Source organism: Lithobates pipiens, unplaced genomic scaffold, assembly GCF_037356315.1.
Source record: "Lithobates pipiens isolate NorthernLeopardFrog02 unplaced genomic scaffold, aLitPip1_a1.2 Scaffold_37, whole genome shotgun sequence".
Lineage (NCBI taxonomy): Eukaryota > Metazoa > Chordata > Amphibia > Anura > Ranidae > Lithobates > Lithobates pipiens.
In genome coordinates, this window is record NW_027507825.1 from 1,384,300 (window position 1) to 1,410,441 (window position 26,142).

A 26,142-nucleotide genomic window follows, 5' to 3' on the forward strand; every position below is an offset into this window, starting at 1 on the left:
TACCATTCCAGCCAGTAGACAGTCAGTAAAAATCAGGAACAATGGTCTGGCAATTACTTGCATTGGTCCATAGTTAATGAAGTCATAACTGACCTCGGTTGTATCACCTTTTTGTGTGGTATATGATGTACAGTGAAATGTTTGTTTGTATACTTCTCACAATACAAGTTTAAGATGCATGATTGTGTTGTGGCTTCCAGCCCACTACCATGCAGCAGGAGTGCTAACAATTGACCAGCTACTGAAAGTGGAAGCATGGCGACCTCCATGACGTAGAACGTTTATCTTGATATTATTGATGTGACTAAATCTACACACAGACTTCCTCTAACGTGTGCTTTCTCCCCTCTTCTTTTCAGACGTGCCCCCGGCTGAGCAGGAAAAGTTGTTTGTCCAGAAGCTGCGCCAGTGTTGCGTCCTTTTCGACTTTGTCTCCGACCCCCTGAGTGATCTAAAATGGAAGGAGGTAAAGAGGGCGGCCCTGAGCGAGATGGTAGAATACATCACACACAACCGCAATGTCATCACGGAGCCCATCTACCCGGAGGTGGTGCATGTGGTAAGTCCGGGCGTTGGCCTGATGTGGTCCGGCTCTCCCTATTTCCAGTATTGATGTGATTTCCAGCCTTTCCCTGACCTCATTACATCAGTTATTCAGTCAGACCGGTAGAGGAAGATCCACTTTTCCCGGGTTATTAGCAATTTTAGGAAGCAACAGAGATGCCATATAGGGGGTCAAATAAATAAAAAAGCACCAGCCTGTGAAGAAAGTTTTTTATTACCGGTACCTGTCCTTCAGCCTTTTCCCCAAAAACTTCTCTCTGGAGCAGAACTCCTGCCACCAATCAGATTCTGGGCTTCCTGATATGTGGGAGAGTATGATGCCCCCTACTGGTCACACCTTATGTCTCCATTGTGTGAAGAAGGCCGTATTCTTATTTCTATTATATGATCTCCATAAAGAGGACCTGTCATCTCTTATTTCTATTACATGATCTCCATAAAGAGGACCCGTCATCTCTTATTTCTATTACATGAGATCCATAAAGAGGACCCGTCATCTCTTATTTCTATTACATGATCTCCATAAAGAGGACCCGTCATCTCTTATTTCTATTACATGAGATCCATAAAGAGGACCCGTCATCTCTTATTTCTATTACATGATCTCCATAAAGAGGACCTGTCATCTCTTATTTCTATTACATGATCTCCATAAAGAGGACCTGTCATCTCTTATTTCTATTACATGATCTCCATAAAGAGGACCTGTCATCTCTTATTTCTATTACATGAGACCTCCATAAAGAGGACCCGTCATCTCTTATTTCTATTACATGATCTCCATAAAGAGGACCTGTCATCTCTTATTTCTATTACATGATCTCCATAAAGAGGACCTGTCATCTCTTATTTCTATTACATGAGATCTCCATAAAGAGGACCCGTCATCTCTTATTTCTATTACATGAGATCTCCATAAAGAGGACCCGTCATCTCTTATTTCTATTACATGAGATCTCCATAAAGAGGACCCGTCATCTCTTATTTCTATTACATGAGATCTCCATAAAGAGGACCCGTCATCTCTTATTTCTATTACATGAGATCTCCATAAAAAGGACCTGTCATCTCTTATTTCTATTACATGAGATCTCCATAAAGAGGACCTGTCATCTCTTATTTCTATTACATGAGATCCATAAAGAGGACCTGTCATCTCTTATTTCTATTACATGATCTCCATAAAGAGGACCCGTCATCTCTTATTTCTATTACATGATCTCCATAAAGAGGACCTGTCATCTCTTATTTCTATTACATGAGATCTCCATAAAGAGGACCTGTCATCTCTTATTTCTATTACATGAGATCTCCATAAAGAGGACCTGTCATCTCTTATTTCTATTACATGAGATCCCCATAAAGAGGACCCGTCATCTCTTATTTCTATTACATGATCCCCATAAAGAGGACCTGTCATCTCTTATTTCTATTACATGATCTCCATAAAGAGGACCTGTCATCTCTTATTTCTATTACATGATCTCCATAAAGAGGACCCGTCATCTCTTATTTCTATTACATGATCTCCATAAAGAGGACCCGTCATCTCTTATTTCTATTACATGAGATCTCCATAAAGAGGACCTGTCATCTCTTATTTCTATTACATGATCTCCATAAAGAGGACCCGTCATCTCTTATTTCTATTACATGAGATCTCCATAAAGAGGACCTGTCATCTCTTATTTCTGTTGCATGAGATCCATAAAGAGGACCTGTCATCTCTTATTTCTATTATATGATCTCCATAAAGAGGACCTGTCATCTCTTATTTCTATTACATGAGATCCCCATAAAGAGGACCCGTCATCTCTTATTTCTATTACATGATCTCCATAAAGAGGACCTGTCATCTCTTATTTCTATTACATGATCTCCATAAAGAGGACCCATCATCTCTTATTTCTATTACATGAGATCCCCATAAAGAGGACCCGTCATCTCTTATTTCTGTTGCATGAGATCCATAAAGAGGACCTGTCATCTCTTATTTCTATTACATGATCCCCATAAAGAGGACCCGTCATCTCTTATTTCTATTACATGATCCCCATAAAGAGGACCTGTCATCTCTTATTTCTATTACATGATCTCCATAAAGAGGACCCGTCATCTCTTATTTCTATTACATGAGATCCCCATAAAGAGGACCTGTCATCTCTTATTTCTGTTGCATGAGATCCATAAAGAGGACCTGTCATCTCTTATTTCTATTACATGATCCCCATAAAGAGGACCCGTCATCTCTTATTTCTATTACATGATCCCCATAAAGAGGACCTGTCATCTCTTATTTCTATTACATGATCTCCATAAAGAGGACCCGTCATCTCTTATTTCTATTACATGAGATCCCCATAAAGAGGACCTGTCATCTCTTATTTCTGTTGCATGAGATCCATAAAGAGGACCTGTCATCTCTTATTTCTATTATATGATCTCCATAAAGAGGACCTGTCATCTCTTATTTCTATTACATGAGATCCCCATAAAGAGGACCCGTCATCTCTTATTTCTATTACATGATCCCCATAAAGAGGACCTGTCATCTCTTATTTCTATTATATGATCTCCATAAAGAGGACCTGTCATCTCTTATTTCTATTACATGAGATCCCCATAAAGAGGACCCGTCATCTCTTATTTCTATTACATGATCTCCATAAAGAGGACCTGTCATCTCTTATTTCTATTACATGATCCCCATAAAGAGGACCTGTCATCTCTTATTTCTATTACATGATCTCCATAAAGAGGACCCGTCATCTCTTATCTCTATTACATGAGATCTCCATAAAGAGGACCTGTCATCTCTTATTTCTATTACATGAGATCCCCATAAAGAGGACCTGTCATCTCTTATTTCTATTACATGATCTCCATAAAGAGGACCTGTCATCTCTTATTTCTATTACATGATCTCCATAAAGAGGACCCGTCATCTCTTATTTCTATTACATGAGATCCCCATAAAGAGGACCTGTCATCTCTTATTTCTATTACATGAGATCCCCATAAAGAGGACCTGTCATCTCTTATTTCTATTACATGATCTCCATAAAGAGGACCCGTCATCTCTTATTTCTATTACATGAGATCCCCATAAAGAGGACCTGTCATCTCTTATTTCTATTACATGAGATCCCCATAAAGAGGACCTGTCATCTCTTATTTCTATTACATGAGATCTCCATAAAGAGGACCTGTCATCTCTTATTTCTATTACATGAGATCCCCATAAAGAGGACCTGTCATCTCTTATTTCTATTACATGATCTCCATAAAGAGGACCTGTCATCTCTTATTTCTATTACATGATCTCAATAAAGAGGACCTGTCATCTCTTATTTCTATTACATGATCTCCATAAAGAGGACCCGTCATCTCTTATTTCTATTACATGAGATCTCCATAAAGAGGACCTGTCATCTCTTATTTCTATTACATGATCTCCATAAAGAGGACCTGTCATCTCTTATTTCTATTACATGATCTCCATAAAGAGGACCTGTCATCTCTTATTTCTATTACATGATCTCCATAAAGAGGACCTGTCATCTCTTATTTCTATTACATGAGATCCATAAAGAGGACCTGTCATCTCTTATTTCTATTACATGATCTCCATAAAGAGGACCCGTCATCTCTTATTTCTATTACATGAGATCCATAAAGAGGACCTGTCATCTCTTATTTCTATTACATGATCCCCATAAAGAGGACCCGTCATCTCTTATTTCTATTACATGAGATCCCCATAAAGAGGACCTGTCATCTCTTATTTCTATTACATGATCTCCATAAAGAGGACCTGTCATCTCTTATTTCTATTACATGATCTCCATAAAGAGGACCTGTCATCTCTTATTTCTATTACATGATCCCCATAAAGAGGACCCGTCATCTCTTATTTCTATTACATGAGATCCCCATAAAGAGGACCTGTCATCTCTTATTTCTATTACATGATCTCCATAAAGAGGACCTGTCATCTCTTATTTCTATTACATGATCTCCATAAAGAGGACCCGTCATCTCTTATTTCTATTACATGATCTCCATAAAGAGGACCCGTCATCTCTTATTTCTATTACATGGGATCTCCATAAAGAGGACCTGTCATCTCTTATTTCTATTACATGAGATCTCCATAAAGAGGACCCGTCATCTCTTATTTCTATTACATGATCTCCATAAAGAGGACCTGTCATCTCTTATTTCTATTACATGATCTCCATAAAGAGGACCTGTCATCTCTTATTTCTATTACATGATCTCCATAAAGAGGACCTGTCATCTCTTATTTCTATTACATGATCTCCATAAAGAGGACCCGTCATCTCTTATTTCTATTACATGATCTCCATAAAGAGGACCCGTCATCTCTTATTTCTATTACATGATCTCCATAAAGAGGACCTGTCATCTCTTATTTCTATTACATGATCTCCATAAAGAGGACCCGTCATCTCTTATTTCTATTACATGAGATCTCCATAAAGAGGACCTGTCCTCTCTTATTTCTATTACATGATCTCCATAAAGAGGACCTGTCATCTCTTATTTCTATTACATGAGATCTCCATAAAGAGGACCTGTCATCTCTTATTTCTATTACATGATCTCCATAAAGAGGACCCGTCATCTCTTATTTCTATTACATGAGATCTCCATAAAGAGGACCTGTCCTCTCTTATTTCTATTACATGATCTCCATAAAGAGGACCTGTCATCTCTTATTTCTATTACATGAGATCCCCATAAAGAGGACCTGTCATCTCTTATTTCTATTACATGATCTCCATAAAGAGGACCCGTCATCTCTTATTTCTATTACATGATCTCCATAAAGAGGACCCGTCATCTCTTATTTCTATTACATGATCTCCATAAAGAGGACCCGTCATCTCTTATTTCTATTACATGAGATCTCCATAAAGAGGACCTGTCATCTCTTATTTCTATTACATGATCTCCATAAAGAGGACCCGTCATCTCTTATTTCTATTACATGATCTCCATAAAGAGGACCCGTCATCTCTTATTTCTATTACATGATCCCCATAAAGAGGACCTGTCATCTCTTATTTCTATTACATGAGATCTCCATAAAGAAGACCTGTCATCTCTTATTTCTATTACATGAGATCCCCATAAAGAGGACCCGTCATCTCTTATTTCTATTACATGATCTCCATAAAGAGGACCTGTCATCTCTTATTTCTATTATATGATCTCCATAAAGAGGACCTGTCATCTCTTATTTCTATTACATGAGATCTCCATAAAGAGGACCTGTCATCTCTTATTTCTATTATATGATCTCCATAAAGAGGACCTGTCATCTCTTATTTCTATTACATGATCTCCATAAAGAGGACCTGTCATCTCTTATTTCTATTACATGATCTCCATAAAGAGGACCTGTCATCTCTTATTTCTATTACATGATCTCCATAAAGAGGACCTGTCATCTCTTATTTCTATTACATGAGATCCATAAAGAGGACCTGTCATCTCTTATTTCTATTACATGATCTCCATAAAGAGGACCTGTCATCTCTTATTTCTATTACCGTATATACTCGAGTATAGGCCGACCCGAATATAAGCCGAGGCCCCCAATTTACCCCCAAAAAAACTGGCAAACTTATTGACTCGTGTATAAGCCGAGGGTAAGACATGCCTGTCCATCCCTGTGTGTGTGTCCGTCCATCCCTGTGTGTCCGTCCATCCCTGTGTGTCCGTCCATCCCTGTGTGTCCGTCCATCCATCCCTGTGTGTGTGTGTCTCCATCCATCCATCCATCCCTGTGTGTGTGTGTGTGTGTGTGTGTGTGTGTGTGTGTGTGTGTGTGTGTCCAGCCTACCTGTGTCCTGAGCCTTTGTCCCGAGCCTCCGTCCCGTGCCGAGCCTCCTTGCCTCCGTGCCTCGCCGCCGTGCCTCGCCGCCATGCCTTGCCTCCGGTCCCGTCCCGTCCCGTCCTGTGCCTTGCCTCCGTCCCGTGCCCTCTTCGTTCGTCGGCGGCCATTGTAAAATTCAAAAGCTGCGCCGCCGCCTTCGCCTGTGATAGGCGGAACACTGAATTTCCCAGCAGCCTGTGTTCCGCCTATCACAGACGTCGTATCATCCTCGTCCGTAGTACGAGGATGATACGAAGTCCGTGATAGGCGGAACACAGGCTGCTGGGAAATTCAGTGTTCCGCCTATCACAGGCGAAGGGGGAGCCGGAGGCGCGGCTTTTGAATCAGAATGGCCGCTGTCTGTCTGCTCGACACGCTGATCGAGCGGGCAGACAGCGATGACTCGAGTATAAGCCGAGGGGGGCACTTTCAGCCTCAAAAAAGAGGCTGAAAATCTCGGCTTATACTCGAGTATATACGGTACATGATCCCCATAAAGAGGACCCGTCATCTCTTATTTCTATTACATGGGATCTCCATAAAGAGGACCTGTCATCTCTTATTTCTATTACATGATCTCCATAAAGAGGACCCGTCATCTCTTATTTCTATTACATGAGATCTCCATAAAGAGGACCCGTCATCTCTTATTTCTATTACATGATCTCCATAAAGAGGACCTGTCATCTCTTATTTCTATTACATGATCTCCATAAAGAGGACCTGTCATCTCTTATTTCTATTACATGATCTCCATAAAGAGGACCTGTCATCTCTTATTTCTATTACATGATCTCCATAAAGAGGACCCGTCATCTCTTATTTCTATTACATGATCTCCATAAAGAGGACCCGTCATCTCTTATTTCTATTACATGATCCCCATAAAGAGGACCTGTCATCTCTTATTTCTTTTACATGATCTCCATAAAGAGGACCCGTCATCTCTTATTTCTTTTACATGATCTCCATAAAGAGGACCTGTCATCTCTTATTTCTATTACATGATCTCCATAAAGAGGACCCGTCATCTCTTATTTCTATTACATGATCTCCATAAAGAGGACCCGTCATCTCTTATTTCTATTACATGATCCCCATAAAGAGGACCTGTCATCTCTTATTTCTTTTACATGATCTCCATAAAGAGGACCTGTCATCTCTTATTTCTTTTACATGATCTCCATAAAGAGGACCTGTCATCTCTTATTTCTATTACATGAGATCTCCATAAAGAAGACCTGTCATCTCTTATTTCTATTACATGAGATCCCCATAAAGAGGACCCGTCATCTCTTATTTCTATTACATGATCTCCATAAAGAGGACCTGTCATCTCTTATTTCTATTACATGATCTCCATAAAGAGGACCCGTCATCTCTTATTTCTATTACATGATCTCCATAAAGAGGACCTGTCATCTCTTATTTCTATTACATGATCTCCATAAAGAGGACCCGTCATCTCTTATTTCTATTACATGAGATCTCCATAAAGAGGACCTGTCCTCTCTTATTTCTATTACATGATCTCCATAAAGAGGACCTGTCATCTCTTATTTCTATTACATGATCTCCATAAAGAGGACCCGTCATCTCTTATTTCTATTACATGATCTCCATAAAGAGGACCCATCATCTCTTATTTCTATTACATGATCTCCATAAAGAGGACCTGTCATCTCTTATTTCTATTACATGATCTCCATAAAGAGGACCTGTCGTCTCTTATTTCTATTACATGATCTCCATAAAGAGGACCCGTCATCTCTTATTTCTATTACATGATCTCCATAAAGAGGACCTGTCATCTCTTATTTCTATTACATGATCTCCATAAAGAGGACCTGTCGTCTCTTATTTCTATTACATGAGATCTCCATAAAGAGGACCTGTCATCTCTTATTTCTTTTACATGATCTCCATAAAGAGGACCCGTCATCTCTTATTTCTATTACATGAGATCCATAAAGAGGACCCGTCATCTCTTATTTCTATTACATGATCCCCATAAAGAGGACCTGTCATCTCTTATTTCTTTTACATGATCTCCATAAAGAGGACCTGTCATCTCTTATTTCTATTACATGATCTCCATAAAGAGGACCCGTCATCTCTTATTTCTATTACATGATCCCCATAAAGAGGACCTGTCATCTCTTATTTCTTTTACATGATCTCCATAAAGAGGACCTGTCATCTCTTATTTCTTTTACATGATCTCCATAAAGAGGACCCGTCATCTCTTATTTCTATTACATGAGATCTCCATAAAGAAGACCTGTCATCTCTTATTTCTATTACATGAGATCCCCATAAAGAGGACCCGTCATCTCTTATTTCTATTACATGATCTCCATAAAGAGGACCTGTCATCTCTTATTTCTATTACATGAGATCCCCATAAAGAGGACCCGTCATCTCTTATTTCTATTACATGATCTCCATAAAGAGGACCCGTCATCTCTTATTTCTATTACAAGAGATCCCCATAAAGAGGACCCGTCATCTCTTATTTCTATTACATGAGATCTCCATAAAGAGGACCTGTCATCTCTTATTTCTATTACATGATCTCCATAAAGAGGACCTGTCATCTCTTATTTCTATTACATGATCCCCATAAAGAGGACCTGTCATCTCTTATTTCTATTACATGATCTCCATAAAGAGGACCCGTCATCTCTTATTTCTATTACAAGAGATCCCCATAAAGAGGACCCGTCATCTCTTATTTCTATTACATGAGATCTCCATAAAGAGGACCTGTCATCTCTTATTTCTATTACATGATCTCCATAAAGAGGACCTGTCATCTCTTATTTCTATTACATGATCCCCATAAAGAGGACCCGTCATCTCTTATTTCTATTACATGATCTCCATAAAGAGGACCCGTCATCTCTTATTTCTATTACAAGAGATCCCCATAAAGAGGACCCGTCATCTCTTATTTCTATTACATGAGATCTCCATAAAGAGGACCTGTCATCTCTTATTTCTATTACATGATCTCCATAAAGAGGACCCGTCATCTCTTATTTCTATTACATGAGATCTCCATAAAGAGGACCCGTCATCTCTTATTTCTATTACATGATCTCCATAAAGAGGACCCGTCATCTCTTATTTCTATTACATGGGATCTCCATAAAGAGGACCCGTCATCTCTTATTTCTATTACATGATCTCCATAAAGAGGACCTGTCATCTCTTATTTCTATTATATGATCTCCATAAAGAGGACCTGTCATCTCTTATTTCTATTACATGAGATCTCCATAAAGAGGACCTGTCATCTCTTATTTCTATTATATGATCTCCATAAAGAGGACCTGTCATCTCTTATTTCTATTACATGATCTCCATAAAGAGGACCTGTCATCTCTTATTTCTATTACATGATCTCCATAAAGAGGACCTGTCATCTCTTATTTCTATTACATGATCTCCATAAAGAGGACCTGTCATCTCTTATTTCTATTACATGATCTCCATAAAGAGGACCCGTCATCTCTTATTTCTATTACATGATCTCCATAAAGAGGACCCGTCATCTCTTATTTCTATTACATGATCCCCATAAAGAGGACCTGTCATCTCTTATTTCTATTACATGATCTCCATAAAGAGGACCCGTCATCTCTTATTTCTATTACATGATCCCCATAAAGAGGACCCGTCATCTCTTATTTCTATTACATGAGATCTCCATAAAGAGGACCTGTCATCTCTTATTTCTATTACATGATCTCCATAAAGAGGACCCGTCATCTCTTATTTCTATTACATGATCTCCATAAAGAGGACCCGTCATCTCTTATTTCTATTACATGAGATCCCCATAAAGAGGACCCGTCATCTCTTATTTCTATTACATGATCTCCATAAAGAGGACCCGTCATCTCTTATTTCTATTACATGATCTCCATAAAGAGGACCCGTCATCTCTTATTTCTATTACATGAGATCTCCATAAAGAGGACCCGTCATCTCTTATTTCTATTACATGAGATCTCCATAAAGAGGACCTGTCATCTCTTATTTCTATTACATGATCTCCATAAAGAGGACCCGTCATCTCTTATTTCTATTACATGAGATCTCCATAAAGAGGACCTGTCCTCTCTTATTTCTATTACATGATCTCCATAAAGAGGACCTGTCATCTCTTATTTCTATTACATGAGATCCCCATAAAGAGGACCTGTCATCTCTTATTTCTATTACATGATCTCCATAAAGAGGACCCGTCATCTCTTATTTCTATTACATGATCTCCATAAAGAGGACCCGTCATCTCTTATTTCTATTACATGAGATCTCCATAAAGAGGACCTGTCATCTCTTATTTCTATTACATGATCTCCATAAAGAGGACCCGTCATCTCTTATTTCTATTACATGATCTCCATAAAGAGGACCCGTCATCTCTTATTTCTATTACATGATCCCCATAAAGAGGACCTGTCATCTCTTATTTCTATTACATGAGATCTCCATAAAGAAGACCTGTCATCTCTTATTTCTATTACATGAGATCCCCATAAAGAGGACCCGTCATCTCTTATTTCTATTACATGATCTCCATAAAGAGGACCTGTCATCTCTTATTTCTATTACATGAGATCTCCATAAAGAGGACCCGTCATCTCTTATTTCTATTATATGATCTCCATAAAGAGGACCTGTCATCTCTTATTTCTATTACATGAGATCTCCATAAAGAGGACCTGTCATCTCTTATTTCTATTATATGATCTCCATAAAGAGGACCTGTCATCTCTTATTTCTATTACATGAGATCTCCATAAAGAGGACCCGTCATCTCTTATTTCTATTACATGATCCCCATAAAGAGGACCTGTCATCTGTTATTTCTATACATGATCTCCATAAAGAGGACCTGTCATCTCTTATTTCTATACATGATCTCCATAAAGAGGACCTGTCATCTCTTATTTCTATTACATGATCTCCATAAAGAGGACCTGTCATCTCTTATTTCTATTACATGAGATCTCCATAAAGAGGACCCGTCATCTCTTATTTCTATTACATGAGATCCATAAAGAGGACCTGTCATCTCTTATTTCTATTACATGATCTCCATAAAGAGGACCTGTCATCTCTTATTTCTATTACATGAGATCTCCATAAACAGGACCCGTCATCTTTTATTTCTATTACATGAGATCTCCATAAAGAGGACCCGTCATCTCTTATTTCTATTACATGAGATCCCCATAAAGAGGACCCGTCATCTCTTATTTCTATTACATGAGATCCCCATAAAGAGGACCCGTCATCTCTTATTTCTATTACATGATCTCCATAAAGAGGACCCGTCATCTCTTATTTCTATTACATGATCTCCATAAAGAGGACCCGTCATCTCTTATTTCTATTACATGATCTCCATAAAGAGGACCCGTCATCTCTTATTTCTATTACATGATCCCCATAAAGAGGACCTGTCATCTCTTATTTCTATTACATGATCTCCATAAAGAGGACCTGTCATCTCTTATTTCTATTACATGATCTCCATAAAGAGGACCCGTCATCTCTTATTTCTATTACATGATCTCCATAAAGAGGACCTGTCATCTCTTATTTCTATTACATGGGATCTCCATAAAGAGGACCCGTCATCTCTTATTTCTATCACAAGGGATGTTTACATTCCTTGTAATAGGTATAAAAGGGATTATTCTACAGTACAGCGGCAGGTCGGCTCTCTCCCACAATCCCTGTAGCTGTACATCAGCCCTTTAACGGCTGGAGCAGGCCTGCCCACTGCGCGGTCATGAGAACGAGAGACTGAATGGGCATTTGTGAATAGTTTGTGTAAACACACAAATCCCGCTTCTGTCAGGAGAGGAGAGACCGATTTGTCTGTCTGTTCCTTCTTTCTGGGAACAATGATCTGGCTTCTCCTCACATTCCCCCCACAGTAAGAAACACACCCAGGGAACACATTTAACCCCTTGATCGCCTAGTGTTATACCTTTCCCTGCCAGTGACCTTCATACAGTAATCAATGCATTTTTATAGCACTGATTGCTGTATAAATGTCAGTGGTCCAAAAAATGTGTCAAAAGTGTCTGATCTGTCCGCTGCAATGTCGCAGTCTCGATTTTCAAAATCACTGATCGCCACCGTTACTAGTAAAAAAAAAAATATAAATACCATAAATCTATCCCCTGTTTTGTGGACGCTATAACTTTTGCTTGAGTTGGCCCTTTGCAGCTATAAAAGCTTCACCTCTTCTGGGACGGCCGTCCACAAGGTTTAGGAGGGTGTCTATGGGGAAGTTTAACCATTTTTCCAGAAGAGCATTTGTGAGGCCAGGCACTGATGTTGGATGAAAAGGCCTGGCTCGCAGTCTCCGCTCCAATTCATCCCAAAGATGTTCAGGTTGAGGACAGGACTCTGTGCAGGCCAGTCAAGTTCCTCCTCCACACCAAGCTCGCTCATCCATGTCTTTATGGACCTTGCTTTGTGCTCTGGTGGGCAGTCATGTTGGAACAGGAAGAGGCCGTCCCCAAACTCCTCCCACAAAGTTGGGAGCATGAAATTGTCTAAAATGTCTTGGTATGCTGACACCTTAAGAGTTCCCTTCACTGGAACTAAGGGGCCAAACCAACCCCTGAAAAACAAGCCCACACCATAATTCTCCCTCCACCCCCACACCATAACCCCCCCCCTCCTCCACCCCCACACCATAATCCCCCCCCCCCCCCCCCCATCCACCAAATGGTTTGAACCAGGGCACAAAGCAAGGTCCATAAAGACATGGATGAGCGAGTTTGGGGTGGAGCCAAACCTTTTTATTTCTCTATAAATTAGGGAAGGGTTCTAAGCTCTGTCAGGTTTTTATTGGTATGGAGTGGGTATGTTGAGCTCAGGATCTCAAAGTTGGAATCCTGATATGGGGGGGAGTTTGTCTCATCTCTTGTAGGGGGGATTCTCTCATTCGGATCTCTGGAGAACTGAGGCCGATGTTCAGCTCTGGTCTCTGGAAGACTGGAGGAGGCGAATGAAGGAAAGCCGAGAAATCTGCATTGGTTCTGGAAAAGGTTAAATGAAGACACATGAAACGCGTAAAGTGGAAGACACTTGCCTGATCCAGCACTGTAGATCTCTTGGTGTCTGCACATCCTCCTGCACTTGTATTTCCACTTGTCTGTGATCCGGAGCCCTTCCTAAAAAAAAAAAAATACAAATTCAGTTGCTCTGGGTCACATGCGATTGCTGCAGCCTGATGATTGGCTGCTCATAAACCTAGCACTGCGTTCTGGGAGGAGCCTGATAGTCACATGCTCCCACGTACTTTGAAGTCCCTGAATGGCAGTCGAGTAAATGGAAGGTAAGTACAAGGACTAGTACGGTATAAAAATATTTGTTACCCCTTGGAGCTGGCGCCAGCCGGCCCTCTAAGGGGTTCAGAATGTTGGGAGGGTGGGGCTTATGGTCATGTGGTTAATCTATTTAGTGTTCTTTATTCCATCACATGATCAGACCGCAAATAGCGAGCAAGGCGCTTTCTGTTAGCCACCATTTAATGTGCCAGGGCGCTCTTGGCACAGCTGTATTTTGCGTTATCGCATTCAAATATGCGGCCGCAAGGTGCCAAGACCCGCCTGCCAAGAGGCCACGTGTTTTCCGTGCCCTCAGCGCCAAGAGGTTAGGGATTCAGCGCTGCCTATTTTCTAAAAAAAAAAAATTCAATCAATATAAACAAGATATATAGATCATATGATACAATATAACATATAGTGCAAGTGGGCGTGTCCACACACTACCAAACCGTTCAATCCATTTCACTCCAGACGTCATCCAATCAGGTTCATCAAAATAAAGTGCTCTGCGATGGAATTCCTCCAGACCCTCGTAGCCCCCCAATGTACGCCCGGCACTCACCAAGTTATTATTATACAGGATTTATATGGTGCCGGCAGTTTGTGCGGCACTTTACAACACGAGGGCAGACAGGACATTATCAATACAGGAGGGATTGGGAGGGCCCTGATCCTGAGAGCTTACAATCTAGAAGATGTGACCTCTTGTGTCACCAAGCAAGGTGAAAGTGCTCCGGTTGGATTCCTGTGAGCTCAGCCTCCAGCTTACAAAGGTCTTCTGGAATGCCTCTTATAGCCCAAGAAAAGGTGCCGCAAATGTTGCTATAAAGGGAGGGGGAGGCTTTTAAAGTGTATACTGTATTTATTGGCTTAACACTTTTTCACCATGAAAATCGGTTGTAAATAGTGTGTGCCTGTTATACGCCAATACTTCAATTTTTGCTGCCTTAGAGGGTACAGGGAGGGGGCGGGACGAGCGCTGTCAGATTACATACAGTGAGAATCTCCTGTTTACTTGGCGGCCTCTGTAATAGGAAGTTCCGTCTCCTGGGCCGCCATTGGACCACTGTTCTGTTTATCATGAAGATTCTCACTGTATGCAATCTGTCGTCGCTCATCCTGCCCCCTCCCTGTCCCCTCTAGGCTGCAGATGGGCATTGATGAGGCTGCTGCATCGATGGCATTGATGAGGCTGCTGCATTGATGAGGCTGCTGCATCGATGGCATTGATGAGGCTGCTGCATCGATGGCATTGATGAGGCTGCTGCATCGATGAGGCTGCTGCATCGATGGCATTGATGAGGCTGCTGCATCGATGGCATTGATGAGGCTGCTGCATCGATGGCATTGATGAGGCTGCTGCATCGATGGCATTGATGAGGCTGCTGCATCGATGGCATTGATGAGGCTGCTGCATCGATGGCATTGATGAGGCTGCTGCATCGATGGCATTGATGAGGCTGCTGCATCGATGGCATTGATGAGGCTGCTGCATCGATGGCATTGATGAGGCTGCTGCATCGATGGCATTGATGAGGCTGCTGCATCGATGGCATTGGGGAGGCTGCTGCATCGATGGCATTGGGGAGGCTGCTGCATCGATGGCAATGGGGAGGCTGTAGATAGGCACTGATCCTTATTTTGCTTCAAAGTTCCTTATTTAGAATTTTATTTTTTTCCTGAAACCTCCCTCTTAAAATGAATGTGTGTGTGTTATACGCTGATAAATACGGTAATAAGAGTAGATCAAGGTATTGCACTTGCATACAAACATCATAAACCATCTGTTTAAAACTGAAGTGTCGCATTCACCAATGTGCGTTCCAAGCTGTGACTTTGGCGTCACCCAGAAGTCCCTTCCTATGTGTTTCGTCATCAATCTGCAACGTCTTCTGGTGCCCTGATATGCTTGTACATTCTGGGTTGTGAGCTTGGCTTTGTGTTGGCAATGACTTCTGCCTCCCCATTTACCGCAGATGTGTATCCTGCTTCTCACAGAATGCAGAAGTGCCACGTTCAGGGAGAAGTACTATACATGTATGCGGGGGTAGAGGCCTGAGCATGACCCCCTAGTACAACCATCAACTTATATTGGTATTGCTACACAGTATGGGAGCCAGAGAATGCTGGGTATTTTATGTATCCATCACATGGGTGTTGCTAAGCGTCTGTGTACATGAGGGCCGATGGGCTCCAGAGTTGGACCTACTGCTCTCAGTAACAGAATTGCTAAGACTCCTCTCCTTCCTGCAGTGCAAATGTCACAATCTCCCACATACCTGCCCCTGTAGAGCAGTAGATTGAGCACCAGTTGCCCACTTCTCAGGTACTCTGTATGCCCTGATATGCCCATGTGTGCTGGGTGAAGAGCCTGAGCTCTCTGTGGGCATCTAGTAAGGCTATCAGTCATAATAAAGGGGCTTGGCAGGAAATCTTCCATCCAGGAAGTACTCTTAAGTTAGAGAACCCAAGTTGCCCCCGACCTGACGCAGAGCCCCCAGAAGTTGTGTGCCAACAGTCCCAGAAATCTGAAATATAGAGGCCTTCAGATTGGCAATTAGTATTTTAGGTTGGAGGGATCTGATAGAACTCCTCGGCCAATAATAAAGCAGCTCTGTAATCAGATCAGATTGTGGTTGGGATTGGACGGGTTTTATCTTTCACTCGCTTTTTATTTATTTTAATAAATCCCGTCTGTTTAGTTTGCAGTGAACATGTTCCGGACGTTACCCCCCTCCTCCAACCCCACCGGAGCCGAGTTTGATCCGGAGGAAGACGAGCCGACGTTAGAAGCCGCGTGGCCACACCTACAGGTATGTACTTCCACCTGATTTATTATCACGCTTCCGGCTGCTCTGGTTTGGATCTTTCAGACACATCATAAAGTAGAACTTTAGTCAGAAAATTCAAAGAGAAATTTGGGGTTTTCTGTGTGTTTTTTTTTTTTATTATACTTCCCTAGGTGGATGCTGCATCTGTCCCCCGGGACCTTTAGCGTGGAGAACCGAGTGATTGACCACAGCCAGTCGCTCAGTTCTCAAAGCTCCCTGAGCAGAGAGCTGACGATTGTCGGTCACAGCTCTCTGCTTTGCTGGGTTATTGGGGGGGGGGGGGGGGGGGTGGCCAGCTGAGGCTCTCATCGGCTCTCTGAGAGGCTGAGCCAGGTGTCTGATCCCAACTCCACGATGACGCCCGACCCTGGACCGACTTCTGTGACCTCAGCGGAGAGCAGACTTCAGACCACGCTCTGCTGAAAATGGGTCACATGAGTGCAAAATGAACTGCATTCCTGTGATCCATAGAAGTCGCAGCCAAACGAGCTTTCCCCCGTACTTCTCCTTTAAGTCCTGATAGATGACACCGGGGCCGGCGTTCTGTCAAAATCCTCCAATCACATCACTTCTGGTGACTCTCCAGCAGTGCCAGAAAATGAAGAGCAACTGAGCATGTGCAGAGCGGGGTGAGACAGTGTAATGCTGGAATATAAACAGTATAGGCAATTTATGTTTAATGTATTACCTCTCCAGAAGGGGCCGCTGTTCTGTCCAAAGAGCCAACTCGTCCATATCTCCGATTGTCATTTCCGGGACTCTTCAACCAGCTGTCATGGCAGATTTAGATGAGTTGCCCGTTTTCACAGAACACCGGCGCCGCATGCTCTGCGGTTCACGGCGAGCTGCCTGTCTTCCCGCAACACCGGGTAAGGAGGACAAAGTTGACATGGCCTTAGAGGCGGCCATGTTGGTTATTAGCGGGCGGACTAACAACGTTTAGTCATATTGTGTACCATGGTGTATACACTGCCGGTCTTCTCTGAAAACGGGTAACTCATTGAAATCTGCAATTAAAGCTGCTAGAGCAGTGATGGGGAACCTCGGCACCCCCAGATGTTTTGGCACAACATTTCCCATGATGCTCCACAACAATGCAGAGTGTAGGAGCATCATGGGAAATGTAGTTTCAAAACATTTGGGGTGCCGAGGTTCCCCATCACTTTGCTAGAGAGTCACCGGAAGTGATGTAATTGGAGATTTTGATGAGTTGGCTCTCTTGACAGAACAGCGGCCCCTTTTGCAGGTATAGAGATGTAACACATTAAACATAATTTTCTATACTGTTTATGATCCAGCGATACGCGGTCTCACCCCACTCTGCACCCACAGCCCGCCCTGCAATAGTGAGGCAGAGTCTGACAATTACTTTCTCCCCCAGCGCTTAGCAGATCATCAATTACAGCCTCCGATGATCTGCGCATGCGCCGTGTTGGCATCATGCCAGCTGATCAACATGTAAGCTGGAGTGATGTTGCCTACTGCACATGCACGGACCCATCGGAGGCATTTTTTGTCAGAGGGCTTTTCTCGATAGGGCACCGGCACCCACCGATGACACAGGCAGAACAATCGGCCTATGTAAACAAGGCAGATCGCCGTTCTGTCAGTAAGTAAGGCATTGATCCTGTGTTTCTGCTAAGCAGGAACGTGGCCTTCCCCTAATCAAAGCACCTCCCCTGCAGTGAGTAAGTACAACCTAGGCACCCATTTAACCATTCCAATTCCCCTAAATGTTAACCCCTTCCCGGGCCAGTGTCAGTACAGTGATAGTGTATGTTTTTGTCACTGGTCCCCACAAAGTGTCAGATTGTCCACCGCAATATTGCAGTCCTGCTGGTTTTTTTTTTTTTTTTTTTTTTTTTTTTTAATACCAAGAATATGTAGCAGAATACATATATTGGAAAAAATTCATGAAGAAATTAGATTATTAAAAAAATAAATAAAAAAAAACCACAGAGGGGATCAAATACCACCAAAAGAGAGCTCTATTTGTGGGGGAAAAAAGGACACAAATTTTATTTTATATAATTATACAACTTCACACAACCGCAAAATTGTCAGCTAAAGTAACGCGGTGCCTTATCGCAAAAATCAGCCTGGTCATGGTAAATCTTCCAGTAGTGGTAACAGCATTTAAAAAAAAAAGCGGGTGTAAACGACGAGGCCCTGGAAACGTCACTACTACTAGAAACTACAGAGAGGAAAACTCAGGGAGTTCATATCCAGATGGAATAACAGCACCACCTAGTGGCACAAACGCTGCACAGGCCAAGCTGGCCATAAACTGAGCAAACGTGCAGGAAACTGCCAGCGGAACGGCGGCTGCGTCCGGTCAGACCGCCTGTCAGAATAGGAACGGCGTCTGCGTCCGGTCAGCCCGCCTGTCAGAATAGGAACGGCATCTGCGTCCGGTCAGACCGCCTGTCAGAATAGGAACGGCGGCTGCGTCCGGTCAGACCGCCTGTCAGAATAGGAACGGCGGCTGCGTCCGGTCAGACCGCCTGTCAGAATAGGAACGGCAGCTGTGTCCGGTCAGACCGCCTGTCAGCATAGGAACAGCGTCTGCGTCCGGTCAGACCGCCTGTCGGAATAGGAACGGCGTCTGCGTCCGGTCAGACCGCCTGTCGGAATGGGAACGGCGTCTGCGTCCTGTCAGACCGCCTGTCAGCATAGGAACGGCGGCTGCGTCCGGTCAGACCGCCTGTCAGAATAGGAACGGCGGCTGCGTCCGGTCAGACCGCCTGTCAGAATAGGAACGGCGTCTGCGTCCGGTCAGACCGCCTGTCAGAATAGGAACGGCGGCTGCGTCCGGTCAGACCGCCTGTCAGAATAGGAACGGCAGCTGTGTCCGGTCAGACCGCCTGTCAGCATAGGAGCAGCGTCTGCATCCGGTCAGACCGCCTGTCGGAATAGGAACGGCGTCTGCGTCCGGTCAGACCGCCTGTCGGAATGGGAACGGCGTCTGCGTCCTGTCAGACCGCCTGTCAGCATAGGAACGGCGGCTGCGTCCGGTCAGACCGCCTGTCAGCATAGGAACGGCGGCTGCGTCCGGTCAGACCGCCTGTCAGCATAGGAACGGCGGCTGCGTCCGGTCAGACCGCCTGTCAGCATAGGAACGGCGTCTGCGTCCGGTCAGACCGCCTGTCAGCATAGGAACAGCGTCTGCGTCCGGTCAGACCGCCTGTCAGCATAGGAACAGCGTCTGCGTCCGGTCAGACCGCCTGTCAGCATAGGAACGGCGGCTGCGTCCGGTCAGACCGCCTGTCGGGCCCAACACTCACTACTTTACATTGTAGACACGTGTAATTTAGTGTTGTCGCATGAAAAGATTTACACAAATGTGAGGAGTGTACTTACTTTTGTTATCTACTGTGTGTTTTAGTGTCATGTGGCGCCCCCTGTCTGCTGTGATGAGATGTCTGGATTGTATTTCACCTCCAGCCTGTGCTGCAGTGTGATTGGAGCACACAGAAAACAATCGATATTAGTGGTGTAATCTGTAGCGTCCCTCCTGTATCTTTTCTATCTGAGGACGATGGCCCCTCCCATAGATAGGGATTCGGATGCGGCCGTCTCCTTATCGCTAGCGGTGATTGAGGTTCTTCCAGTGTAGGAAGCCGCCGGTCGGCGCACTTTGTGTGACCCGGCCCCTATGATTCTGTCATTTCGGCGTTTCCTGGACTGACGTTTTGTATTTGGTGTCTTTGCAGCTTGTATACGAGTTTTTCCTGCGATTTTTGGAGTCTCCGGATTTCCAGCCGAACGTAGCGAAGAAATACATCGATCAGAAGTTTGTTCTTCAGGTACGTCTGGGGGAGTTTTCCTCTGGTAATAGCTGGTGGTGGCGTTATGACGTGTTGTAATCCTGTGATTTTTCTCCCCTCCCCCCTCCTCAGTTGTTGGAACTCTTCGACAGTGAAGACCCCAGAGAGCGAGATTTCCTGAAGACGACTCTGCACCGAATCTACGGCAAATTTTTAGGCCTTCGCGCTTACATAAGGAAGCAAATCAATAATATATTTTATAGGTAGGTGATCGGCTGAGTGTCTGTGCTGTGTGATCACATCCATCCGGACTCCATGTCAGGAATTTTCCTCCTGGAGGACGCAGGATTGTCCCGTCGGATGTAACATTGTATCTCCTGATATAGAAGATTCCATTCAATCATTCGATCGGCTCCCTGATCCCCTTCTGATCACAGCTCCTCCTAGTTTCTGTAGCACAGATGGCGCTTGCTCTGCTCTATGGATGGCTGGGAGTATACGGACGCCGCCGGTCTGTATACACCACACTACACTCCAATCCCCCTAAATAGGGGAGGATGGGATCCCCTTCTGTATTTTTTCAGTGGATCGGATTTGGACCCGGAGGGAGGTGGGTGTAAACGGACACAAGTCATTTACTCCCACCTATCCATTGGGATGCATGGACCATCCTAACGGGTCCACCTGGAAAACCGATGGCCCGTGTGAAAGGAAAATTCCATCAATGGGATGTATGGGACTTGTGTACCCGTCCTTCCGAATTCCAGCCCTCATTCTCATCATAAGCACTGAGGAGAGGAGTCCTGGTAAGAGGAGTACAAAAGAGCTGCCATTTATTCTGCTTATATTTTACCTTCTCTCTTCACCATATATCCATGATATATGGGGCGGTAGGGGGATGATGATGTATGGGGCGGTAGGGGGATGATGTATGGGGCGGTAGGGGGATGATGTATGGGGCGGTAGGGGGATGATGTATGGGGCGGTAGGGGGATGATGTATGGGGCGGTAGGGGGATGATGTATGGGGCGGTAGGGGGATGATGATGTATGGGGCGGTAGGGGGATGATGTATGGGGTGGTAGGGGGATGATGTATGGGGTGGTAGGGGGATGATGTATGGGGTGGTAGGGGGATGATGATGATGATGATGTATTGGGTGGTAGGGGGATGATGATGTATGGGGTGGTAGGGGGATGATGTATGGGGCGGTAGGGGGATGATGATGTATGGGGCGGTAGGGGGAATGATGATGTATGGGGCGGTAGGGGGAATGATGATGTATGGGGCGGTAGGGGGATGATGATGTATGGGGCGGTAGGGGGATGATGATGTATGGGGCGGTAGGGGGAATGATGATGTATGGGGCGGTAGGGGGAATGATGATGTATGGGGCGGTAGGGGGAATGATGATGTATGGGGCGGTAGGGGGAATGATGATGTATGGGGCGGTAGGGGGATGATGATGTATGGGGCGGTAGGGGGATGATGATGTATGGGGCGGTAGGGGGATGATGATGTATGGGGCGGTAGGGGGATGATGATGTATGGGGCGGTAGGGGGATGATGACGTATGGGGCGGTAGGGGGATGATGATGTATGGGGCGGTAGGGGGATGATGATGTATGGGGCGGTAGGGGGATGATGATGTATGGGGCGGTAGGGGGATGATGATGTATGGGGCGGTAGGGGGATGATGATGTATGGGGCGGTAGGGGGATGATGATGTATGGGGCGGTAGGGGGATGATGATGTATGGGGCGGTAGGGGGAATGATGATGTATGGGGCGGTAGGGGGATGATGATGTATGGGGCGGTAGGGGGATGATGATGTATGGGGCGGTAGGGGGAATGATGATGTATGGGGCGGTAGGGGGAATGATGATGTATGGGGCGGTAGGGGGAATGATGATGTATGGGGCGGTAGGGGGAATGATGATGTATGGGGCGGTAGGGGGAATGATGATGTATGGGGCGGTAGGGGGAATGATGATGTATGGGGCGGTAGGGGGATGATGATGTATGGGGCGGTAGGGGGATGATGATGTATGGGGCGGTAGGGGGATGATGATGTATGGGGCGGTAGGGGGATGATGATGTATGGGGCGGTAGGGGGATGATGATGTATGGGGCGGTAGGGGGATGATGACGTATGGGGCGACTGCAGACATGATACAAGAGATGGTCGCAGAGTGAGAACATGATGCAATGCATTTTTCCTGACCTTTCTTGGACTAAAGGTGCCAATAACATGACATAGTACAGGAGACGGTCAGGGACTGCAGGCATGGTACAGGGGACGGTCAGGGACTGCAGGCATGGTACAGGAGACGGTCAGGGACTGCAGACATGGTACAGGGGACGGTCAGGGACTGCAGGCATGGTACAGGGGACGGTCAGGGACTGCAGGCATGGTACAGGGGACGGTCAGGGACTGCAGGCATGGTACAGGGGACGGTCAGGGACTGCAGGCATGGTACAGGGGACGGTCAGGGACTGCAGGCATGGTACAGGGGACGGTCAGGGACTGCAGGCATGGTACAGGGGACGGTCAGGGACTGCAGGCATGGTACAGGGGACGGTCAGGGACTGCAGGCATGGTACAGGGGACGGTCAGGGACTGCAGGCATGGTACAGGGGACGGTCAGGGACTGCAGGCATGGTACAGGGGACGGTCAGGGACTGCAGGCATGGTACAGGGGACGGTCAGGGACTGCAGGCATGGTACAGGGGACGGTCAGGGACTGCAGGCATGGTACAGGGGACGGTCAGGGACTGCAGGCATGGTACAGGGGACGGTCAGGGACTGCAGGCATGGTACAGGGGACGGTCAGGGACTGCAGGCATGGTACAGGAGATCAATGCAGCCTCAGCAGTGCCCATCATTCAGCCGGCCTTCGTGTGTCGGACAGGATCAGGACAGGGCAGTGTTAGCAAGGCAAAGCAGAGAATATTGCTGTATCTATGGAGGAGAGCTGTCGGCACACTGTGTTAAGGAGCGGCTTGTCGGTATGATCAGTGGGAGGAGCTTTATCGGTGTGTAGAGCCGTGGGTGTTAAGAGGGCAGAACTTGTTGTTTTGAGATGCTGTTAGAAACAGTGAGTCGCTGTAATGACATATTCGGCGACCCAGCGCAGTTTGCTATGGAAGTGACGTTCCATCGCTGCCATCTTGCTCCACCCCACACTCGTCCACAGTAATAAGGGGGAAAGCGGCCATCTTGTTACACCCAACGGAGTTTTGTATTTTACACATATTTATAACAGTAAAGTGAGTTTCTATAGTGAAATGCAGGACTTAGAATTCTGTCTGATTGGTTAGATATTGAATTTTAAAAGCAGAGAACTTCTGTCTGATTACTAAACCTGTGAGATGAGCAGAGTTGCCGCTGCTTTTAAAATTCAACATCTAACCAGTCAGACGGCGTGGTAAGTCCTGTATTTCACTATATAAACGCAGTTTACTGTTATAAATACGTGAAAAATGCAAAACTCCAGTGGGTGTAGCAAGATGTCCGCTTTCCTCCTCTGTATCCTTACTGTGGACGAGTGTGGGGTGTAGCAAGATGGTGGCGACTGAACGTCACTTCCGTAGCAAACGGGTTGGGTGATGCTGTGTGTCTGAGGACATCTTGTGGCAGATGTGGGTACTGCGGCTCACCGATACAGATTGAAGGCGACTATTAAACCTTTTTTTTATTATTTTTTTTATAACCAGACACACCACTTCTGTCTTTTTTTTTTTTTTTTTTTTTTATGTTTTTAATAAAAATGTTCAGTAAGCTCCTTCCCTCCCCCACACAGCCGAGCTTTCTGCCTGTTCTGGGAAGAATGCCGGACTTATGATCTCTCTTCTCATTTTTACCAACTTGGGCGGGGAAGTACGATGCGGGTTGTATCTCTGCACCTGGCGGGTGAGGGGCAGTACAGATTGGAGATGGAATACAGGTATGGAGGCCGTATACACTGCACTTATCCCTGGGGGGGCCCCGGCTTGGAAATATCAGAAATATCGGACAGAACGTTGGTCTGAGTGCGACACGTTCTAATAAGACGATCGTCTTCTCTGGTCATCTCTGTATTATAGGGAGGGATAAGGCTGCAATGTGCACCCTTCTGAAAATGCTGACTGCCTGGCTGCTGCGTCCAGCCTGTGTATGTATGGAGTGTGGATCACTCTTCTGTAAACTCCTCCGTGTCTCCATCTCACCGGGTACATCTACCAGACAGAAGCCAGGTGCAGTCATCAGCCCCGGTGTAATGAGGATGAAGGCGAGGGGAAATTGTATTATTAAAGGCTTTATCATAGCAAATTTCCTCATAAGAAACAATGGAAACTCAGAGGATTCGTTCCACAATCGTTTATAGGTCCTTCAGTTTATAGTCCATATAAAAAGATTCTAGCAATGTGATTGGTTGTGTAGCCATAAAATGTCCGTCCACACATGGAATCCTCCACAAGGGGATTAGAAACAAAATCCGGCAGGAGCGACAGAGTATAAAAAAGAAGAGGAGGGAGCCTCTAAGTGTAGCGATCCGCTGCTAAATGTCGTACCTTCACTAAATGTAACCATATTGCTACACTTAGAGGCGCCCTCCTCTCTTCTCTTCTATACTCAGTTGTGATGTTACTCGTATATCAAGACAACATTTATTTAAGAATTTTGCTTGATTTGCAAAACGCTCTCAAACCAAGTTACTCTCAAACCGAGGATTTACTGTATACCTATAGGAGGGGGCGAGCACCGCCAGATTAGGCAGAGCCGGGGTCTCCTGTGTACTCGGCTCGCAGTCACGCCTGGTCCCGCCTCCTGAGCGGCTCCTGGCATGTCACATGTCCCGGATTGTGAGCCGGGTACACAGGAGATGAATGGGCAAAGTTACATTGTCTCTCTAAACATTGAAGTTTGGGCTGCGCTGACGGGCACTGATCGGCCTGCGCTGACGGGCTGCATTGACGGGCACTGATTGGGCTGCATTGACGGGCACTGATTGGGCTGCATTGACGGGCACTGACCTTTTTTATTTTGATTCAAAGTCCGTTATTTAAAATTGTAGTTTTTTTTTTTCCTGGCACATCCCTCTTTAAATTTAGGGTGCGTTCTACTCCGATAAATACGGTATTTGCAGGAAACTGTGTCCCACCCATGGTCCGTGGTTGGTGGGTGCCAGACTCCTCCTCCTCCTTACATATTTTTTTTGTAAATGTCGTCATGTTGATGGGGGGGGGGGTGTAGGGAAGGTAAAATATAAGCAGATTAAACGTAAGGGATAACTAAAAGTTAGTTTTTAATAAAAAATAACAAACATATCATACTTCCCTCCTCTGCGCAGTTGGCCCCGATCCTCCTCTTCTGGGGTCCCTCAGTGGCGCTCCTGGCCCCTCCTCTTCTCGAGTGCCCCATTGGAGAGCCGCTCTCCCTCGGTGGCACTCGTGTGGGCGCGCTCCCGTGTCACAGACTTCAGGACTCGACCCCACCCCTCACGTCATTGGATTTGATTGACAGCAGCGGGGAGCCAATGGCTGCGCTGCTATCAATCTTATCCAATCAGGACCCGAGACAGCGGCTGGAACTGCTGTGGAAAGAACACGTTCATGTAAGAAAAGGGGGGGGAGGGGCTGCGCTATAGAAGGTTTATCCCTTCCATGCGTTAACCAGTTGCCACCATCGATGTCCAGCAATTATAACACTGAAAATAACGCTGAACAGCC

The 26,142-nt window shown here is 44.9% G+C and overlaps 1 protein-coding gene across 1 annotated transcript in view; it reads left to right on the plus strand.

Annotated features, from left to right (window-relative positions):
• Positions 1-362: 362 nt before the first annotated feature.
• The window catches only part of PPP2R5C (protein phosphatase 2 regulatory subunit B'gamma), a 78,294-nt gene continuing 52,514 nt past the window's right edge, over positions 363-26,142 (plus strand). The window contains exons 1-4 of the mRNA XM_077466646.1: positions 363-559; positions 16,536-16,646; positions 20,378-20,470; positions 20,564-20,694. Coding sequence (XP_077322772.1) covers positions 491-559; positions 16,536-16,646; positions 20,378-20,470; positions 20,564-20,694 — 404 coding nt within the window. The 5' untranslated portion in view covers positions 363-490. The remainder of the gene's footprint in view (positions 560-16,535; positions 16,647-20,377; positions 20,471-20,563; positions 20,695-26,142) is intronic.